The 19,057-nt window shown below is 44.8% G+C and overlaps 1 protein-coding gene across 2 annotated transcripts in view; it reads left to right on the top strand.

Moving 5' to 3' along the window:
* Positions 1–19,057, top strand: part of LOC126458454 (uncharacterized) — a 52,939-nt gene that overhangs the window by 13,178 nt on the left and 20,704 nt on the right. Inside the window, exon 1 of one of the 2 annotated variants that reach the window (XM_050095524.1) lies at positions 10,243–10,347. The exons of the other annotated variant lie outside the window; for it this stretch is intronic. Within the exon in view, the coding sequence (XP_049951481.1) occupies positions 10,293–10,347 (55 nt within the window). The 5' untranslated portion in view covers positions 10,243–10,292. Of the gene's footprint in view, positions 1–10,242; positions 10,348–19,057 lie in introns of those variants that run through there. 2 annotated transcript variants of the gene reach the window in all.

Below are 19,057 nucleotides of genomic sequence, written 5' to 3'. Positions count from 1 at the left end.
GAAACATACACACGGGTCACGTGGAGGACGCCCCACCATAACTCATCTCGCTCTGCGCATGCGCGAATCTGGCAGCTTGGGCGCACCGGAAAAAATTTTCCTGGTAGCACTCGCTACTTTCTGCTTCTGCTCATACGGCAAACAGCCACGCTTCAAGTAGCCAGAAGCGGGAGAAGGCACTACTAATACGCAGAATTCAGCTCTGCGCATGCGCACTAGCCCGCTGGCAACTGCTCAAACGAACCTCGTGTGTAGTTCATCAGTTTAAGACGCAATCGCAGGAGGTAGATCGTAGCACATAGGTATAGGGGTTCCATGACCATGCCGAGGTCACTGTCAGTAATTCATATGAATGAGACGGACCAACATAGCCAGTTTCTTTTCTGTAACAACTCTTGATCCAAACCGCGTCACATTCTGCAAATCGCGGTACATAGTACTGCAAAACTGGCCAGTCTTGATAGGTTCAGTGTTTCACCCGGTGCCCGACAACAGCAATGAAAAGAAACGGGGTAGAATGGTAACAGTGGAGAGTTAAAGCAGGAAGATTATCTACCTGAGCTAATAAACTTTTGGCCGCGTGCCGAAGTAATAGGCATCCTTACCTTCCAACAACTTCCAACTATAATTCCGTTAGTGTTCTGTATGAGGCGATAAAACGAAAGGTGTACTGTTAGATTGTCAGTTCAAAAAATGTCACTGAGGATATTCGTGTCTTCGAATAGTTAAATGAACATTTAAAACAGCTACATATACACCAGACTGAAAATCCCGCCTTGATTAATTTAGAGCCCAATCTTAAGTCATTGGGTGGAAACGGCCCACCACCACCACCTCCTACAGTACAGAAAGTCTAGTAAATAACCATAGTTGTAAGCACTCAGTTTTTGCATGGTTTTAGCAGCTGTACTCCAGTGCGCGCTAATAGGTTTTGCTTAAGTCAGTTACGGATCTGAGAGGTATTAAGTCTCGACGCTGCCGGATTATAGTGTTTGCTCGAAGCTTAGCAATCGTGACGTCCAGCGAGCTGAAAATTTGTCATCTCAAGTCTCTGACAAATCTACGCACCCAATAATAAATACGAAACATTTAGAAGCTTTAAAATAATTATAGAAACATTGTACCTCTGAGGCTTCTTTGTGGTTAACATATGCCGCTGTCTGGCTACTGTTGTAGACTCAGTATAGTAGCCTTGTTTTTCGGACTACTCGAAACGGAGCCCTCCGAGGGACTGCTTTATGGTAGGCACCTTTACTGCCGGGCGGGACGTTTTGCGAAGCCAAAAAGGCCTCATCATAGGGCCCTGAGAAAGAATGTCCCACAGCTTAAGGAGAGGGACGACTGCTTTTCCCCAGAGCGTCCCGTCAGGAGCGGCTGGGTACGGGAATGACGATACCGTATTTCCAAACCGGATACGAACCAGCGCTACATCACCTGCCTAAAACTCTGCGTATACCTCAGGGACCATCGAGATGCGCGGCGGTGGAACATTGTATATTACGAAGAACGGGATCTTGGTTTCACCGCCTGTACAGCAAGGTTTGCTGTATGCTGATTATTTGTAATCGAAGGAGTAGAGGGAACCTTTTGGAAGCTCCCCTCTTCCTACGTTCACAAGATCTTGCAGTGTATGGCTGGGTCCTTGAAAACAGACCACTTCGTAATCGAACACTTCTAGTTGAAATTGTCGCGTCAGACAGAGTATCTAATCTTCTGGGATGCAAGACTGTGTGTACAGAAATGGTTACCTCCTCAGACATAATGCAGATGGACGCTGTGGAAAAATTTGGGCAGAGTCAATGGCACATTGGAAAAACAGCAACATTTATTCTAACATTCAACACTCTATAATTACCTATACATAGTCTTGCAGGCGTAATTCGTTTTAAGGTTTGACAGTTTGTTACCAACCAGCGCGATACTTCAAATGTGAATTATTTGGTCACGCCACTGACATATGAAGGGAGGGTTACGTGTGGAAGTGCCCCGCTCACAAATCAGGCGACTTACACACTTCCTACGAAATGTAGACTGCTCCAGACGCTGCCCTGTATGGAGCAGCAAGTGAGAGGTTCATGACGAGAAAAGGAAACATGGGAGTGGTAAGGGAAGCATATTCAATAGTGAAGCTAAAAAGGCTTTCAAAGCTATGTAACGTCTGGTATTTGTTACTTCTGTATTGGCCCTTAATTAGTTTCATAGGGCATTTTAGATTACGGCTAGATGGCGACACCGTCGTTTATGAATAAGCCCCTATTTGCTACCTGATATTACGCGCTGCCCACCATGGGAACATGCGGAGACTGACTGGAGCCTATCGCGCAAGCCCAGTTCGGTCTGCGTGCAGAGGATGGTGAACCAAGAATCCAAATTGAGCAGCGCTCCCTTTTGGCTCGAAAAGCTGTGAAAATGTCAGCTTTGCCTCAGTCATCGGTATTTAGTGCGGCGGTCCATCCCAATTTTGAGCGGCTATTCAGGAATCTGCCTCGTGCGACAGTCATTTGGGATATGTGCTACCTACTGCCTAACGGACCTGGACACATCACCCGAGGGTGGAGAAAACTGCCACCTTTGCGGCTCTGAGCACTATGGGACTTAACATCTTAGGTCATCAGTCCCCTAGAACTTAGAACTACTTAAACCTAACTAACCTAAGGACATCACACACACCCATGCCCGGGGTAGGATTCGAACCTGCGACCGTAGCAGTCCCGCGGTTCCGGAGTGCAGCGCCTAGAACCGCACGGGCACCGCGGCCGGCCGCCACCTTGGCGTTTCAGAAGCCCAAAGTGATTTTAAGCCTGATTCAGAAAACTTGCATTCCAGACGTTATTACAACTGTTTAAGACTTAAATACGTATCACGGTTCTGTCGTTGCTTGTACGGATGGCTCCCAGCAAGAGGGTGCTCACAATTCTTGTTTTCTCTGATATGCGCTTTCTTGAGCAATTTCCAAATTTACGCGGATTTCCTGGCATTACAATGGCTCTATGGACTGACACACGTCACACAAGGTTTCTCGTTTGTTCACTCACTCATTGCGCTACAAGTGGTCAACCAAATTTGTAAGACTAGTTGATTCATCTCGTGGCTTACTGCAGCTCCACGACCGTGGTACGGAGGTAATGTCTTGTTGGGGTACCTGGACACATGAGGATACAGGGAAGCGACATGGCCGACAAAGCAACCAAAGAAGCACGTGGGGATGGCGTTGTACGTCGATGTGCCGTCGCCTTGCATACAGTCATCTCATCTGTCAGACGAATCAAGCGTCAATGGAAAACAGTGTTTGGTGGTGACGGAAAACAAACTGCGGTCTTTCAAATAGACCCCACAGGCACGGCGCAATTCATGCCAACCTCACAGTTTGGAAGTGCTGCTCAAAAGATTGTGCGCATGACATAACCCCTTAACACGCGGTTTTCTCCTCGGGCTAGAGGATCCGCCAATCTGAAGTTCCTGGTGCGCTGCTTCATGTTCAGCGTATTCTGGCTACGTTTCATACGTATTGCCATTAGCACAACCTTTTGTTTGGCTAGAGATCTGCCCACCATCCGCCCGGACTTTAACAATGCTACGCCTATTCTGAAATTTTAACTGTCTGGCCTCATCCCTAATGTGGTGGGGAGGGGGGGCGGACTTGATGCATTATAAACTACTCTGCAATTGGGGCAACCGTCGTCCCCACACCGCCATGAGAATGGCAGGCTGATGCTGACCTTTCGTCAGGGCACTGATAACCATGATGTTGAGCACTCCTATCATCCAAACTGAGTCTGCTACCCACCTAAAAAGCAAAATCCATAGCTTTATTGTAAGCATTACCTAAGCTAACTCAAAAGTACTTCGTTCACATTTTTTCGCACTCCGTTTTCGCTGTTGTGTAACTGCACGTAACAGTCCTATGTCGTACTGTAGCTCACATGCTATGATAGGGCTTAGTTACAAAATACTTGTAAAATGCAGTTGTAGAACTACAGGCGCCTATATACAAAACTCCAGTGCAAAAAGATTTAAATCGGGAAAAAATCTGAGATCCACAAGTTAAAATTGTGGTTCCACTTGGAGTTAGACATTCGTGGTCCATCTTCCATACTTTAACCTCATTACAAGCAATTTCAGAGCATTTGATACTACCATAAAAACCGATTAACACGTGAGATGGTCATTCTAGTGTCCTTGCACACAGATTGAAATGGTAACTAAAGTGCCCCTCCCACGAAAAACAGATCTTTGTCACTACTGGATTTTTAAAAATCAGAATTTGAGTGTCATTGGGTAGCTGATACAACCTTGTGGTGTGTGGCGGAAGTTACTTCTACTACAATTACCCCTTCCTTCCCCTTATAAATCGACGAGTTCTGCGTGGAAAGAAAGATAGCTCAACCACAGTATGAGCTTTAAATTTTCTGTGTGCACCTTTTGCCAGAAGTCGGCCTATGTGGAAGTGACATTGCCTGACCCCTCCTGGAGCGTACTGTCGGGACTGCAACGGTTAATTGCTCCGCGATAGACAACGCATCTGTTGTAGCTTGTACCACCGGAGTAACGGAACGAGCCTGTCTTTCAATTTCCTTTGCCATTAAGCCAACCTGGTGAGTCATAAACTGATGAGCAGAACTACAGAATCGATCGAACAAGTAGGTAGTCCGTTAGCTACTACCTTCGTCGACCAATTTTTTCACATTATCCCACAATGTGTGGATCTGCTTTTCCTGCCGTTGCTTAAGTGTGGTCCACCTCAGATCGCTGCAGAAGTTTACTCAAAGGTATTTCACGGTATTTGTCTGCAATGAGACGTTGCCTATAGTGTAATGGAATAGTATTTCTATTCGTCTTCCTATGTAAAATACGTGGTATTTATTTTTGTGATTTAAAATGGCGTGCCAATCGTCCTAAAACGACACTCCGATCGTAGCAGCTTATTACTCAAGCACAAGTGGTCAGATTCGTTTGCATTATTTAAGAGGCTTCACCGCCGTAATTAGCAGCGTGGTTCTAGAGTGCGCACGCGCTCAGGGGATCTGATCAGGGGAGCCCGGCAGCCCGTGGAGTAGCGGTTCATTGCCTGCACACCCATAGGAGGAACAAGTGTCTGCCATCGTGCGGGGGGGGGGGGGGGGGCTGGGCGGGGGGGCGGGCGGGCGGTCAAGGAAGGGGAAGGGCTGAGGGGCGGGAAGGCAGGAAGTGAAACGCTCGCCCGAGCGGCGAGGAATGTGTAGCGGTGGGTAGCACGAGGCGCTGCTCGCTCTCTGCGCACCACAGATTGCGGCCGGGCAATTGGTCTGGCTGCGATAAACGGCCCAGGCGGAATGCCGACACTTTGCTGTTAGGAGCCGGCCCTGCTTGCTCGCCGCAGAACTGAACGTCAGCGCTTCTGATAAAGCAGCGTGCTTGTTGCGTACATATCACTGCGCCACATTTTCCTGGAATGTATTTTATTTTCAGACCAGAGGTCAGCGGCAGATTTGCCCTTTAAGTAACGCTGAAGCGAATGTGGTTATTAGGACTTTACGGTTTCGTGATGTGGCCAACTTGATAACTAAATTTTTTGGGATGTTCTTAGTGTGATCACATGTTCTTTTCATAAGTTCACCCTTTTACATAAAGACCTGTGAGCAAGTGATTGGGTCACTGCGAGTGAGGTGGGGGGTCATTACATAGTTTTCCTCCTCAACTTGCGACTGTAATTTTATTCACATTAGTTTCTTTTAATATGCGTAAGGGCGCTTATAACTTCGACGTTGCGCACTTGTAAGCTACAAAAACACTCTGAAAGTTCCCTTAGTTACAAATAGTGACAGTACTGATAGAAGTGATCGAACGTGTATGTTCAATGTCTTAAGTATGCAAATGATGGGAAGGACACAAGACTGAGTGCATTAAAGTACTCTCTACCTCACCATATTTTCAGATCAGGACGAAGGAAACGCGCGTAGCAACATGGCTAGCACTCCGAGCTGTCATCTCATTATTCATGCCGAGTTAGGTTCAAATTTTACCACCTTGACCTAATTAGTGGCTTCGTGTCATACCGAGTAGTTCTACATGTACATACACTAGTGGTGTTACATGGCCACATGTTTGTTCACCAGGACTTTCCTGAACTTCCTGGGGTTGTGCAGGTATATTATCCGTACAAAATTGATATTTCAGTAGAAATCGTGAGTGTTCGGACTGTCTTAGTGAAAAGATATATACTTGGCGCGGATTGTTACTAATCTTTTACGTAAGTACTCGGTGGTACTAACAAAACAAAACACTGGATCAAGTAAAGAAACGCATTGTACTACCAGAATTTTTTCGAGCTAATGGCTGCAAAGGACGAAGTTCATTAATGGCCAATGGAGAGTTCATAACTTACTCCCAATTCCCTAATTTTGGTACTAAAGAGGTGACGACCATCATGAGGTAGCAATATGCACTCAGATTACGATAGCATCGCGTACACGTGGTATAACGCGTCAGTGCATTGGAGAAGCTGTCACCTGTGCTCAAATGATTCATGTGAGGGTCATCCCATTTCCCTAAACTCGAGGAAATTCAATATTTTGAGATCCACAGTGTCAATAGTGTGCCAAGAACACCAAATTCCAGGCATTACCTCACCATGGACAACGCAATGGACGACTGCCTTCACGTTAGGACAGTGCAGCAGCATTTCCTGGATTTGTCAGTGCTAACAGACAAGCAACACTGCGTGAAATAACCAGAGAAATGAATGTGAAATGTACGGAGAACGTATCCGTTAAAGCAGTGCAGCGAAATTTGGCGTATTGAGCTATGACAACACACGACCGACGCAGAGTACCTTCGCTATAATTGTAGTTACGAACGATGGCTGTCGAGTTAAGACTTGTTCGCACCTACGTCAAGTATACTTAGACAGCCAATGGGCATTCAGTATCTTCTTTGTGCCGCAGCTAATGCGAGCATTAAACGTGATCGCGGCGAGTTGTACAGTGAATTTAGATTACACTTGTTGCGAGTTGTCATCGCAAGTTTTGGTGACAAAATCTGCATAAGTGAGACAGAATTTGCAGGATATACGCTGCTTAAAGTGGAATGCACCCGCATGCGCGTACCGCAACTGTCGCTGAGAATCGTCAACAATGCAGTCCCCGTCCGTTCGTAGACTTGAGCAAACCGTTATCGTTCGTGGATCGGAGCATAGCAGCACATCGCCTGCAGCGCGTCTCCGGGGCTCGTGACCGTATCGGTCGGACCCTACGCGACTAGAACACAGTGGCCTGGTCAGAGTAGTCCGAATTTCAGTTGGTAAGAGCTGATGGTAGGTTTAGTGTAACACACATCACGAAACCGTGGAGCCCGTTTGTCAACAAGCACTGTTGAAACTGGTGGTGGCTCCATGAAGGAAGGTGTGGGCTGTTCACTTGGAATGGACTGGATCCTCTTGGGCAACTCAACCGATCATTGACTGGAATGGCTTCTTCGACTACTTGCTGCCATTCATAGACTTCACGTTCGCAAACAGCAATGTCTAGTCACCTCACCATAATTGTTAGATTGGTCTGAAAAATATCCTGGACAAGACGAGCAAATGATTTGGTCACCCAGATCGCCCTAGATGAATCCCATCGAAAATTTATGGGACACAATAGAGGTGATTTTGTGCACAAAATGTTGCAGAAGTAACACTTAAGTGGTTACGGACGGTTTGAGGCAGGTATGGCTCAATTTCTCGTTCGATCTGCCAGATACATTTCACAAAGAACAGACGAGATTAATATAAATCACAATGAACGTTTGGAAATTAGTGTGGAAACAAATTATCAGTTATTACAATTGTCAGGGAAACTACATTATTACATTAAATGGAACAAAAATCACTAAATTGAAGACAATTACACAGTAACATTAAGATTATGGAGCCATTTCCTGACATTGTCCGTTAACTTGTGGAGCGACATCAGAGCAGTCTCTGAAACCATGAATGTTAAAACAAGATGGTCCATTGTTTGTAGCTCGCCAGTCACAACGCGAATCGTCTGTATAGCCCCATTTGGTTGTTTGCTGTCTGCATCGTCCAGCTCCCGTGCGGAACCTGTTTAGAGCGGACCAGTGTTTCCTGTTGAGATTGAAGCCTTCAACCCTTTTGGTTGGGTCGTGGTTTAGGTGATGGTTTTCCACGACGCCTCTTCCCAGACCCTGCTATGCATTCTCCCATTTAGCATCGAGACCATCAATATTTCTGCAGGGGACTACCAAACGAGTTGGCTCAGTGCTACGTAGTTATTGCAAGACACCGGTCAAAAGGAGGGCTGACATGGTGTTAGGAAGGCCCATGACTTTTGTGACATTGCTTTACTCTCCGCTCGGTATTGTGCTAAGGCCGGTATTACACTATCAAATTTCTTTGTCAAAGATTTGATCAAAGCTGTGATCAAATATTCCGTCAAATATATTTGACAAAGATCTTTGACGTAGCGCTAGGAGGGGTATTACACTGGCATCATATTTTTCGTCAAAGTTCAAGATGGCTGACAACTTGTTATTAACCGCAGCAGTTGCATGTACCATAATTGCACTGTGTGCACATGCGGAAGAGAAGCGGGAAAAAAAGGAAACATACCTGGGTGAAGCCGTGGGTTTTACGACGACACGATTAAAGCATTCAACAAAACTTGTTACGTGATATAGTGGCGGACGTAAAGTCGTACATAAATTACTTACGAATGGATGAGCATATATTTCTGTATGTGCTCAATGTAGTGTATCCTCATATCACAAACAATAATATTCACTTAAGAACTGCTACATCTGCAGAAGACAGGCTCACTGTAACACATTACAGAAGAGGGTTAGGTTAGGTCAGGTCTCCAATCTTTGTAATCTATTTTTGTATTCAGCGTGCCTCACGTTGTAAAGCGGATCAGCTTCATACATCTCTGTTAATTTTGTAGTTGTCGGCACACACCAATTGTATTTACCGGCAATGTTTATAAAGCACTACAGACGACAGAATGTAGCGATGCTAGCGCTCCATGTGGTAACATGTCACGAGATTAGATTTACTTTCATTCCAATTGATCCGTACTGAGGTGGTCCTCCAAGATGTGGAACATGTCAGAAAAACAATACATGACAAATATTTACAACTAAAACAAATAAGCTAATGTACCATTCCACAGGTCCCAAGTGGAATGATAGTCATTTTTTGATGAACACTATATGAAAGTCATTTTACAAACACTAATGCACTGAATTTAAAATAAAAAAGTATTTTCTTATAAGGTAATAAACATGTAACACAACTACTATAATACTTATTTACAATGAACACATTACTGCACTGAAATGGTGCAGAAGTTTGTACTTTATACACACAAATCAGTTGGTTGTACTGAGAAACCCATCAATGGAGTAGGAGTTGGCCACCAATAAATCCTTCAGGCTTCTCTTCAACTGAATTTCATTGGCTGTTAAGCTTTTTATGGCTGCTGGCAAGTTATTGAAAATGTGTTCCTGAATAGTGCACACCTGTGACTTTAAATCCTTGTGAAGATTATTCTTATTTCTAGTATTGATTCCGTGAATTGAGCTGTTGGTTTGAAAAAGTGATATATTTTTAATGACAAATTTCATTAAGGAATAAATATATTGGGAAGCAGTAGTTAGTATCCCTAGTTCCCTAAACAGGCTTCTGGAGGATGTTCCTGAGTTCACACCACATATAACTCTTACCGCACGTTTTTGTGCCCGGAAAACTTTAGCTTGGCTTGATGAATTACCCCAAAAAATAATCCCATATGACATTATGGAATGAAAGTAAGCATAGTATGCCAGCTTTTTCATTTTTATATCCCCTATGTCTGACAAAATTCGCATAGCAAACAGATTTCAGTGAACAGAAGACAAGCGTCTTCTTTGATCAAATCTACAGCGAGGCCCTAGATTTGATCAAATATTGGACAACATTTGACAGTTCCCTATTACACCATCAAATATCGTTGACAAAGAGATTTGACAAACTTGATAGTGTAATACCGGCCTGAGCAAAGTGGGGAGTTGATGTTCCAACATTTGAGGTCACGATCAGTTCAGTTGACATCTAATAAGAACCGAGCCGTAATTGGCCCCGTCGCGGCCAGCAGAATTAGCCTACAGAGGCTGCAGAGCGGCGAGCGATGGTGTCAGCCGGTGAGATAAGAGCGCGCTGCGATAGCCCGCGGCCGGCCGCTGAGAGCGCGGCGGTGCCAGCGTGAAGGCAGCGGCAGTGGGAGGCGAGCGGGCGCAGGCGGCGGTCGGTCTGCGCGGACGAGCATCAGCTGATGGCGAAGTGGCGCGCCAGGGCCCGCGCCACCACCGGCGCCGAGATGCCAACAGGTCGGTGCCCCGCGCCGGGCCGCCATATTGGCCGGCCGTTAACAATCTGTCCGCGCTGCGCGCACAGTGTTCGCACCTTGACGATCGCGAGTGCCGTGCAATAAAGCTTCGGAGTACAGTGAAGAGGTGGCAGCGTTACGGAGTTACGGCGGACGTTGCGTAACTATTAGGCACTACAGCTGAACACTGCGAGAGGGCGGAAGGTAGGAGGGTTAAAATACGGTTCGCCATCTGCGCTGCCCCGTTTGACCGTGCGAAGTATCCTCACACGCAAACGAGCTCTCTAGGTCGACACGGAAGTCATTTCTTCTTTGGGCTGACGGGTGTTGACAGTTAAATCTCCTACCAGAACCTTGTCACTGTTGAAGCAAAAAGACTTACATGTTTAAAGTATTCGAAATACTTTTGTACCCTTTCTCTCATACACGAACATCCCCTGTAAGAGAATGATACTGTTTGACTAAATCTGAGCCGGCCGGGGTGGCCGAGCGGTTCTAGGCGCTACAGTCTGGGCTATGGATGTGTGTGATGTCCTTAGGTTAGTTAGGTTTAAGTAGTTCTAGGTGACTGATGACCGTAGAAGTCCCATAGTGCTCAGAGCCATTTGAACTACATCTGACTCTACATACTTTTTTTCCAAAATGAGCTGAACCTGTTCATTTAGGTAGCATAACTGAAAGTAGGCACGGGAAAATTGTGCTGTGATTAGACGTGTTGACAGAAGTATTCTTCCTCGGCGACGTCTTCAGGGTGTGTAAGTCGAAGACACTCCAGTAACCACTAGTTAAGAGCGCAAACACCCTTCCCACATTTTTACAATGGGCTCCAAAATGCGGCTTTCGTAAATATTTCCCCAGTATCTCTTCTCATCGTTGTTGAACTGTCTTTAAAGTACTCTCCAGTATACATTTTTTGAAATAAGCTTCTGGCTACCGGATTTGCTGGTTATATAGGCGCCGTTTTTGGAAAGTGCTTCGGGTATCATATTCCGTGTTAAATTTAAGTGTCGGTTAATCGGTACGCAATACTTTGTGGAGCGAAGTAGTATTGGTTATCCACTTCGTATATTTAATCGAAAAAGACAGCCGTCGTGCTGACTGAATCGGAAACTCGAACAGCTTATTTCGGGATGCTTACAGTGAAAAAAATGGGAAACTAGATTTTTCATCGGGATAGCAAGACGTGTAAAAACGTAATCTAAAACCTGCTTTCGCCGTTCGGAAGTAACAAGTGGTAGCAACAGAAAACTGTCATGAAATGAGTTGTCTAAAAAGTTTGTTACAAATGGTGAGATCGACTATTCTGTAAGGCGAATTGTGCGCACTTACTGTTACGAATTACAATTTTCGGTTACATGAGAACTCCTAAGAGGGCTTAATCTTCAGATTCTGACCGTTAAGATATTTTTAGAATTCAACCAGAACGAGATTCGATAGATGACGCTCTAGTAATAGAAACGATGGCGTTGGCGATTAGCGAACGGCCTATGTGTACTTCAAGCGTGTTGTTTTTTTTATATTTGTGTGGAATAGTCTGTAGCTGTAGCTTTGAGTTCATCGCATATCGTGCATTAACAGCAAGAGCTGCCGCTATTTGCTTGCGGTCGTGTGAACGTCAAGAGTGTTATCAGTTATTTCTTGTCGTTGCTAACCGGATACTATCGTGTGTGTGTGTGTGTGTGTGTGTGTGTGTGTGTGTGTGTGTGTGTGTGTGTACACACGCAGAGATTCCAAACGAAGCTGTTGTGACGTCGTAAATGAACTGGATAGCACGGAGCCATGTTCCAGGGTGTCTTCGTGGCCGGTGAAAGCGGCGCTGACCGATGTGCCCGTTACCGCCCGTTCGCTGTGTAGTGCCACGCTTGAACGTTTCGACACGTACAAAAATTGTGAAACAATGTCGGGCGGGGCGTCTGCGCAACTGCTGCTAGCAAAGTTATCTAAGGGTGCTTGTGCACTTGAGAACAACATTCTCGCCAGCTGTTCGCGTGCTGCTGCGGGCATAAAAACCTGCGCAAAGCGGAGAACCTCGCCTATCATTGTAAGAGCCACATAGCTCACGGAGTGCGTAAGGGTTTCGAGCGTCTTTGAGCTCGCCGAAAAAAAACAGCGCAAGTGGCTTGATATCGTTGCGTGCACACTACCTGCTCTCGAGCGGTTCGTGCATAGATTTTAATGCACGGTCTACGCGATGACTAGAAATTTGAAAAGTCTGTAAAAACTGCTGTAAAAAATGCTCCTTGCTGATATTCACTTGTAATTATCATTAAATCATATTTTAACATAGTAGAGATAGCAGAGGCGTAGGGCATCTACTCAGTGGCCAGTATTAACACTAGAAACGGTTTGGTTTAATATCTTTCGCCTCCTCAGTGGCTAACAAATAATTCAGCAGAAAGCGTTTGGAGACTTCACTCAGTAGGAAAGACAGGCAGCAGTTAAATATGCACCGTAATGTGTCTGAATACGTGGAAATCTAATTCATACATTACCGTCTAATTTTCCTACGTCTGTATATCAAGACTTTAGACTGAAAAGTCATAGATCCTTCAGAGAAAGCTAATGAGCTGTGTCTAGTAACGGGCGATTTGATATATTTCAGTAAACGTCGGGCTCCCACTGTCCGTAACTGTACATACCTTCGCTTGCAACTACACTGAATGTGGCTTTTAGGAAAGCATGCCTTGGTTCCGAGACAAATATTTGAACTGTAACTAGATATTCTCAGTAGGACATAACCGTAATTGTTTCCATCTCGCTGTAGCACGACTTGAAAAATATTAGATTCGAAAATGCCTTGCTCTTAATTGGGTAGTTGGGCGAACAGTCGGCGAGCTTAATGAAGACTTGTCATATGTACTACTCTGATGATACAAAGGCAATCTTTCACCCTTTTTGCTCCTTGTGAGGAAACCACTTCCAGTATGCTGGAATTACCAGATGTGAACTGCAGTGGTTTGAATGGTGCGGTTAAAAGTAGTGGATGGTGTTAACGAGGCTTAAGCTAGTCTGATACGGCGAGTCAGGACAGAATGTTTTCGTTGCTCTGGTGACGCGGTCCATACACCCACTGGTTGTGTACGGCTGTGCGGTTGCAGTGGAGCGCTTGCGACACGGGCAGAGGCACGCAGCACAAGCTGTGGTGTGATCTTGCGCAACCAGCTGCCCCTTCCCCCCTCCCCCTTTTCCCTGCCCCTCGCTTCCCCCTCAGCGTTTCCCTTCTGTGTCGCCGGCAACACCAGATAGACAGGATGACGCTCCGTACTGCATAGCGTCGACGATTCAGTGCCTATCCCTATCCCAACTCCACAAGTTGTTTCGAAGCGCGGTCTGCTATCTTTAACTCATTCCTACTGTCAACGATCGAATATCAGACTGCCACGTCTAATTCTTTTTGCCATATGCACTAATTTATCTGTTGACCGATCGACAAATTTCGTAGCAGCCTACACAAGTCCCGACTGACCGCACTCAGCTATTACAGCACCGCCCTGTTCCACTTATGTTCATTGAGTGTATGCTCTGAGAACCCACTTGGTTCTGCACAGAAACAAGAACAGGGCTCTGCCTTGGATGTTAAAGAGATAACAAGACTAAAGAAAGCAAAGAGAAAGCTGTGAGCGAATTAGTAGCTAATGCAAGGAAAAAATTAACTCGCGCTGTTACTTCAGCGGCTGGGAGCCCATTACTTTCTTAATTAGCAGTGGATGATTCGTGCAGTTCGGAACGTCAGCAGATCACATTTGACGCAAAAGATCTCATGATAAAGGTAGTAAGCTGCAACGTGAGGTTATGAGCTACATTACTTTTTTCAGCCACTGGCAGAGTTTAAGACGACCACGAATTCAGTGCTGTTGTACCCCCACAATTACTCAAGAAAACGAATCCTGAAACCAGCAACAGGCCTGAGGAAATATCATGGTAAAGCAAAATAGACGTTCGTGTAAAAATTTCTAATTTATGTACCTGTAAGTTCAAGAAACGCCGTTTAAATTAGGACTAGTAAACATAGTGGTGGTGCTCATCATCTAATAAATATCAGGTGCATAACGAATGAAATTATTTAAAACTGTTGGAACTGTAGTAAAAAATCTGACCTTTGCTATTTATAACAGAGGGCTTCAATATAGGCTGAACTTAAACACGTAAAACAATGAAAAATCGTATTTTATGAATTAACGTCCATCTAGTCTAAATGTGAAGTATCATTTTGTTTCGATGTGACTACCATTGTGATGTGGCAAACATAAAACGGGTAATAAATTTCTTCACCCTCTTTTTTTTCCTGCAAATCGGGCGTAACTTGTGCAACAGCAGCGAAGACTCGATTTTTCGGGCCGAGTAAATAGTTTTTTAGGGGAGAAACATGCACTTGGTCTTCAATGAAGCCCAAGTGAAAGAAATTTAGTGTTAAGTCAGGGGAGGGAGGTGCCCGTGCGATTGGCGCTTCGCGACCAATCCATCGATCCATCTACCTGGGAAGCAATTATCGAGGTTGGGGAATGGGGACCGGTGCACTATGTAATCAAACTTGAGGTTGTTTGCTACAGATTCTGTAAGTTCTCAATAAATTTCCATATTTTTCAAATGAACACATCGCCATTAGGTTGTATCGTTTAATTATGACCCAAGGTTTCGGCCTTGCATGCCATTTTCGAGTGAGTGTCATTAACATATTGCAGGACATAAAACTCTAAATTGGCAATAAGCTTTGTCTTGCAATATATGTTCGGCATTAATCTAACCGCTAGAAAATGGCAAAAAGCCCGAAACCTGGTCGTAATTGAAAAAGTCAAATTGCGGTGTGTTCATTTAAAAAGTATTGTAAGGTTGGTGCTTGGCAAAATAAAAATTTCTATATCATTCCGAAGTTGTAAGTCCATTTTGACTCTCATTTGTAATAGAACAGCGTTTAATTCCGCGAGCGGTGACAAAATGGCAACATCTGTCTAGAGGTTGGCACACCGGCGCTACACACGGCACAGTTCATTGGGTGGAGAGCTTGGCTTCGGTCGGTCGAAACCCCTAAACACATCCAATTTGTCTAAGGGCTTCAGATTTTAAGTCAGAGCCACTTTCCATAAAACCTTATTTTGCAGGCCAGTATTAGCTCCTGCACAAGTAACTCTATGCGAAGAGGCCGGGATGCATGAAGTAAAGGGGAGGGGAAGTCTTCATGCTTTCAAAACAAGGTTTAAATAGCAGTATTTTCCCATACATAAATAACCTTAGCCCCCAAGAACCATTGAGCAAGGTGGGGTGGGGTGGCTTCTCTACCCTTACTATACAGTGCAGCTCTGATTTGACTCAATGGCCTACCAATGAGAAAAATATTGCGGGCGTAATCTGCCCCGTTCGGATCTCCAGGTGAAGACCTGTCGAGAGGTCATCAGAAAGAACAGAACTAAGTGAAAGCAAAAAGGGAAAACCCTGTACTAAGGGAAAAAACTCAAACAACATACGTGCTTGTGTAGCCATAGTTTCCAGCAGTTTCCACAATTGTAGTGCTTCTTCAAACACTGTAATGCGCATGTAGATTTTATGTTGAGTAAATTGACATTCTCAGTGTGTTCGTTGCTCTTCAAGTTCTCACGTTGACTCGTGTACGTCTCAATTTCGGGTATGTACTTTTGGAAGGATCGAGTTTTCTGAATTAGAATTTCTTGGGCGATACTGATGTCGACAAATTACTAGACCTATACATGAAAATACTGTACGTAAATTTAATAAACTTACATAGTACATGTGTTGCACGTCAGTGGAGATCGTGAGGGCAAGTGGGGAGCCGGAGGAGATGATAGTAACACTGCGACTCCTCCTCGACCCAGAACAGATCTACAGAGCCGCAGGTGACTGAGCCTCGGTTCATAATTACGGACTGTTCGCTGTAAGAGGACTCGTCCCGGCGGCTATACTCTTCGCTACGGCAAATGATACTGTTCAGTCATATACGTACTGTAAACGCAAAGTTAACAGATATGCCATTGAGACTGAAATAGTTTAAATTTAAGCTCTTAAGTAAATGCACTATCCGCACACAATACTGAAAGGAAATGTTTGAGAGACCGAAAAGAATGACCAAAAATCTTACCCTCTTCAGGCTTCAATCGAACAAGCTATTCTCGCCACCTACCGTGCCAGTCTCCATACCAAATACTTAATCATACTATGCCTCCATTTTGACCTACAGTGTTTTCTGCTTAACAAACATCCAGGAGAAAAGATAGTCCCTCATCATAGTTTCTTAAAAGTTCCACTCGCTCTTACGTGTATGCCTTCACCTACATACTCCGCAAGTCATCATATGGTGCTTGGATTATTTTCCGTTCGTGTAATTTGGCAGGATCATCATTAAGAAAGGTAGCTTAACTGGGTTGGCATTACGTGATATTTAGAAAAGTTAAATGTGAACCACAAGAAGAAAATCTTGAACCACATTGTTGGATAATACGAAAAAGTCAGAATTAAAGAAAACACCCACCGCGGCGAACCGTGTTTGAGGATTAAACTAAATACGCAATTTTGTTGCAAGGCGGGGCCCTCAACAGCTTATCGATAAGATACTACCGTTCAGAGATATTCTGAAGTGAAAACAGTAGGAAAAATGTAGATATCCTGCAACTTTGTCGCCAAGCTTAAAGTTGGATATTGTTCCTCATGACTGCATTAATTTTTCAGCTGTGGGCCGTCACACTAACGGTCTAGTGACACCTCAATTTCTCCCGGCGTATGCAGTATTAGGTAACTTAAGAGAATTCACGGTAAAGCTGTTAAAATGACAGGGTGTGCAGCTGTCGAAATTTCGGAGGTTGTCGACTACGTCACCCAGCTGCATTGTTTAAGTAACCTGAACACAAACGCACTGGCGGGTCCAAATAGTGGAGCAGATGTATCGCATGGGTGCGACGGCCGTACCATCTTTGCCCTCTTGCGCCTACCTGCGCTGCTGCTGCTGCTGCTTGCTAAGTGGGAGCAAATTGCGCGGTCACAGCAGAGGCGGTCACGTGACTGGATGCAATATATATGGTTGTCTTAGACGCACTGGCGGCTGTATCTTAATCAGCCGCAGCGATGTTTATGGCGTGCAGAAGTGACTCGGTCTGCTAATTCACGGACGCCAGTTAAGATTCCGCAGACGGGACTTATTTATAAGAGTACTTGTAATAAATGTGGACGCTGCATAAACTGGTTGCAGAACTATTGCGTCAACTAGTGGAAGAAAACCGGCAGCAAGCGACTTGGTGGAATGCAGACGGATGACGTCTTTGACAACCGCCGATATTTCGACAGGTGGATAGCCATTTTGGAGGCCTTAAATTCCATAAGGATGACTTTTACAAAGGCAATGTTCCGCAATAACAACTTAATGTCCTCAAGGCTGGATCGTTATAGTCTCATACCGCGGACGAGGACAACCAGCGGTTGTGCTGAAGCAAGATTATACTCAGAAGATCGGTAGTTGACCAGCTGATGGAGCGAATAGCAGATGGTGCCGACCCGGCTACGTGAAGTCCTTTGGAACCACGTAAAAGAGTTAGTGGTGCATTCAGACACCGGTTCTATTTAACATTGTTGGAGAATATGTTAAGAGAAAGGCTTTGAAGATGGACTGGTGGAAACCGGTTTGGAGGGCCAAGAATCAGTAACTTAAGATTTGCTGATGACGCCATACTGTGTGCAGAATCACAAGTGGAAATAAATTACTACATTGAGTTCAGAGAAACGTGGAATGTCCATTAATAAAGACGGATATAATTGACAGGCGAATCGCTACCAGCTGCTGATATGCTATCAGAATATGAAGTTGGTCACTTCATCTGCCTGGTGGCTCTACCCAGGGAATAAGCCGTAAGATTGTTCTGGGTAGGGATGCTGCATTGGCGCTGACAGTGATTCGGAAGACAAAGCCCTAAAGCGTCTTTCTAAATCGGGAGACCTGAAATCTCTGGTATTTCGTTTCCTTCTATGGCGTTGAAATGTGGACGGTAACTGAATCTGACCTCAAAAGAAATAGATATGTGGACGTAGGACGTTGCCGAGAATATCATGGATGAGCAAACGTACATAACACAAAAAAAACTTCTTGGCGTGAAGTTTGGAAGGTAAGAAGACGAGGTACTGAAGCTATGGGCGAGGGGTCGAGTCGCGCTTGGGTGTCAGCCAGTAGAGCACTTGCCCGCGTAAGGCAAACTGTCAGACAGTTTTAATCTGCCTGGAAGTTTCATACCAACGCACATTCTGCTGCAGAGTGGAAATTTCACTCTGGCAACAAAAGCAACCTTAACGAACTCAGCGGAGAAGAGGTTGTCCTGTATTTGTTTCCAACGGTTTCTGCAGGTCTTTCGTCCCGTAATTCGACGACAGGATAACTCGAGAATGATCGTCCCAGACAGTCGAAGGAGAAAGATTGCAGGGAAGACCACCTAGACGATGGATAGACTAAAGAGATAACACACCATTCTCAGGACCAGCTGCAGAAGACCGGGAAAAATGGACACACTGTTAAGAAATTGTCATGGGTTAGATTAGATTAGTTTTTCGTTCCATAGATCCGTGCTGAGGAGATCCTTGTAAGTGTGGAACAGGTCATTTTTAAGCTAAAATAACAATACTAATAGTACGAATATATAAATCATGTTTCTATTAAAAAATTCGTCAACAGAGTAGGAGTTGGCCACTAGTAAGTCTTTCAGGCTCCTTTTAAACTGATC

This window comes from Schistocerca serialis, chromosome 2 (assembly GCF_023864345.2).
Source record: "Schistocerca serialis cubense isolate TAMUIC-IGC-003099 chromosome 2, iqSchSeri2.2, whole genome shotgun sequence".
In the NCBI taxonomy this organism is placed as follows: Eukaryota; Metazoa; Arthropoda; class Insecta; order Orthoptera; family Acrididae; genus Schistocerca; species Schistocerca serialis.
This window is presented reverse-complemented; position numbering and strand designations above follow the sequence as displayed.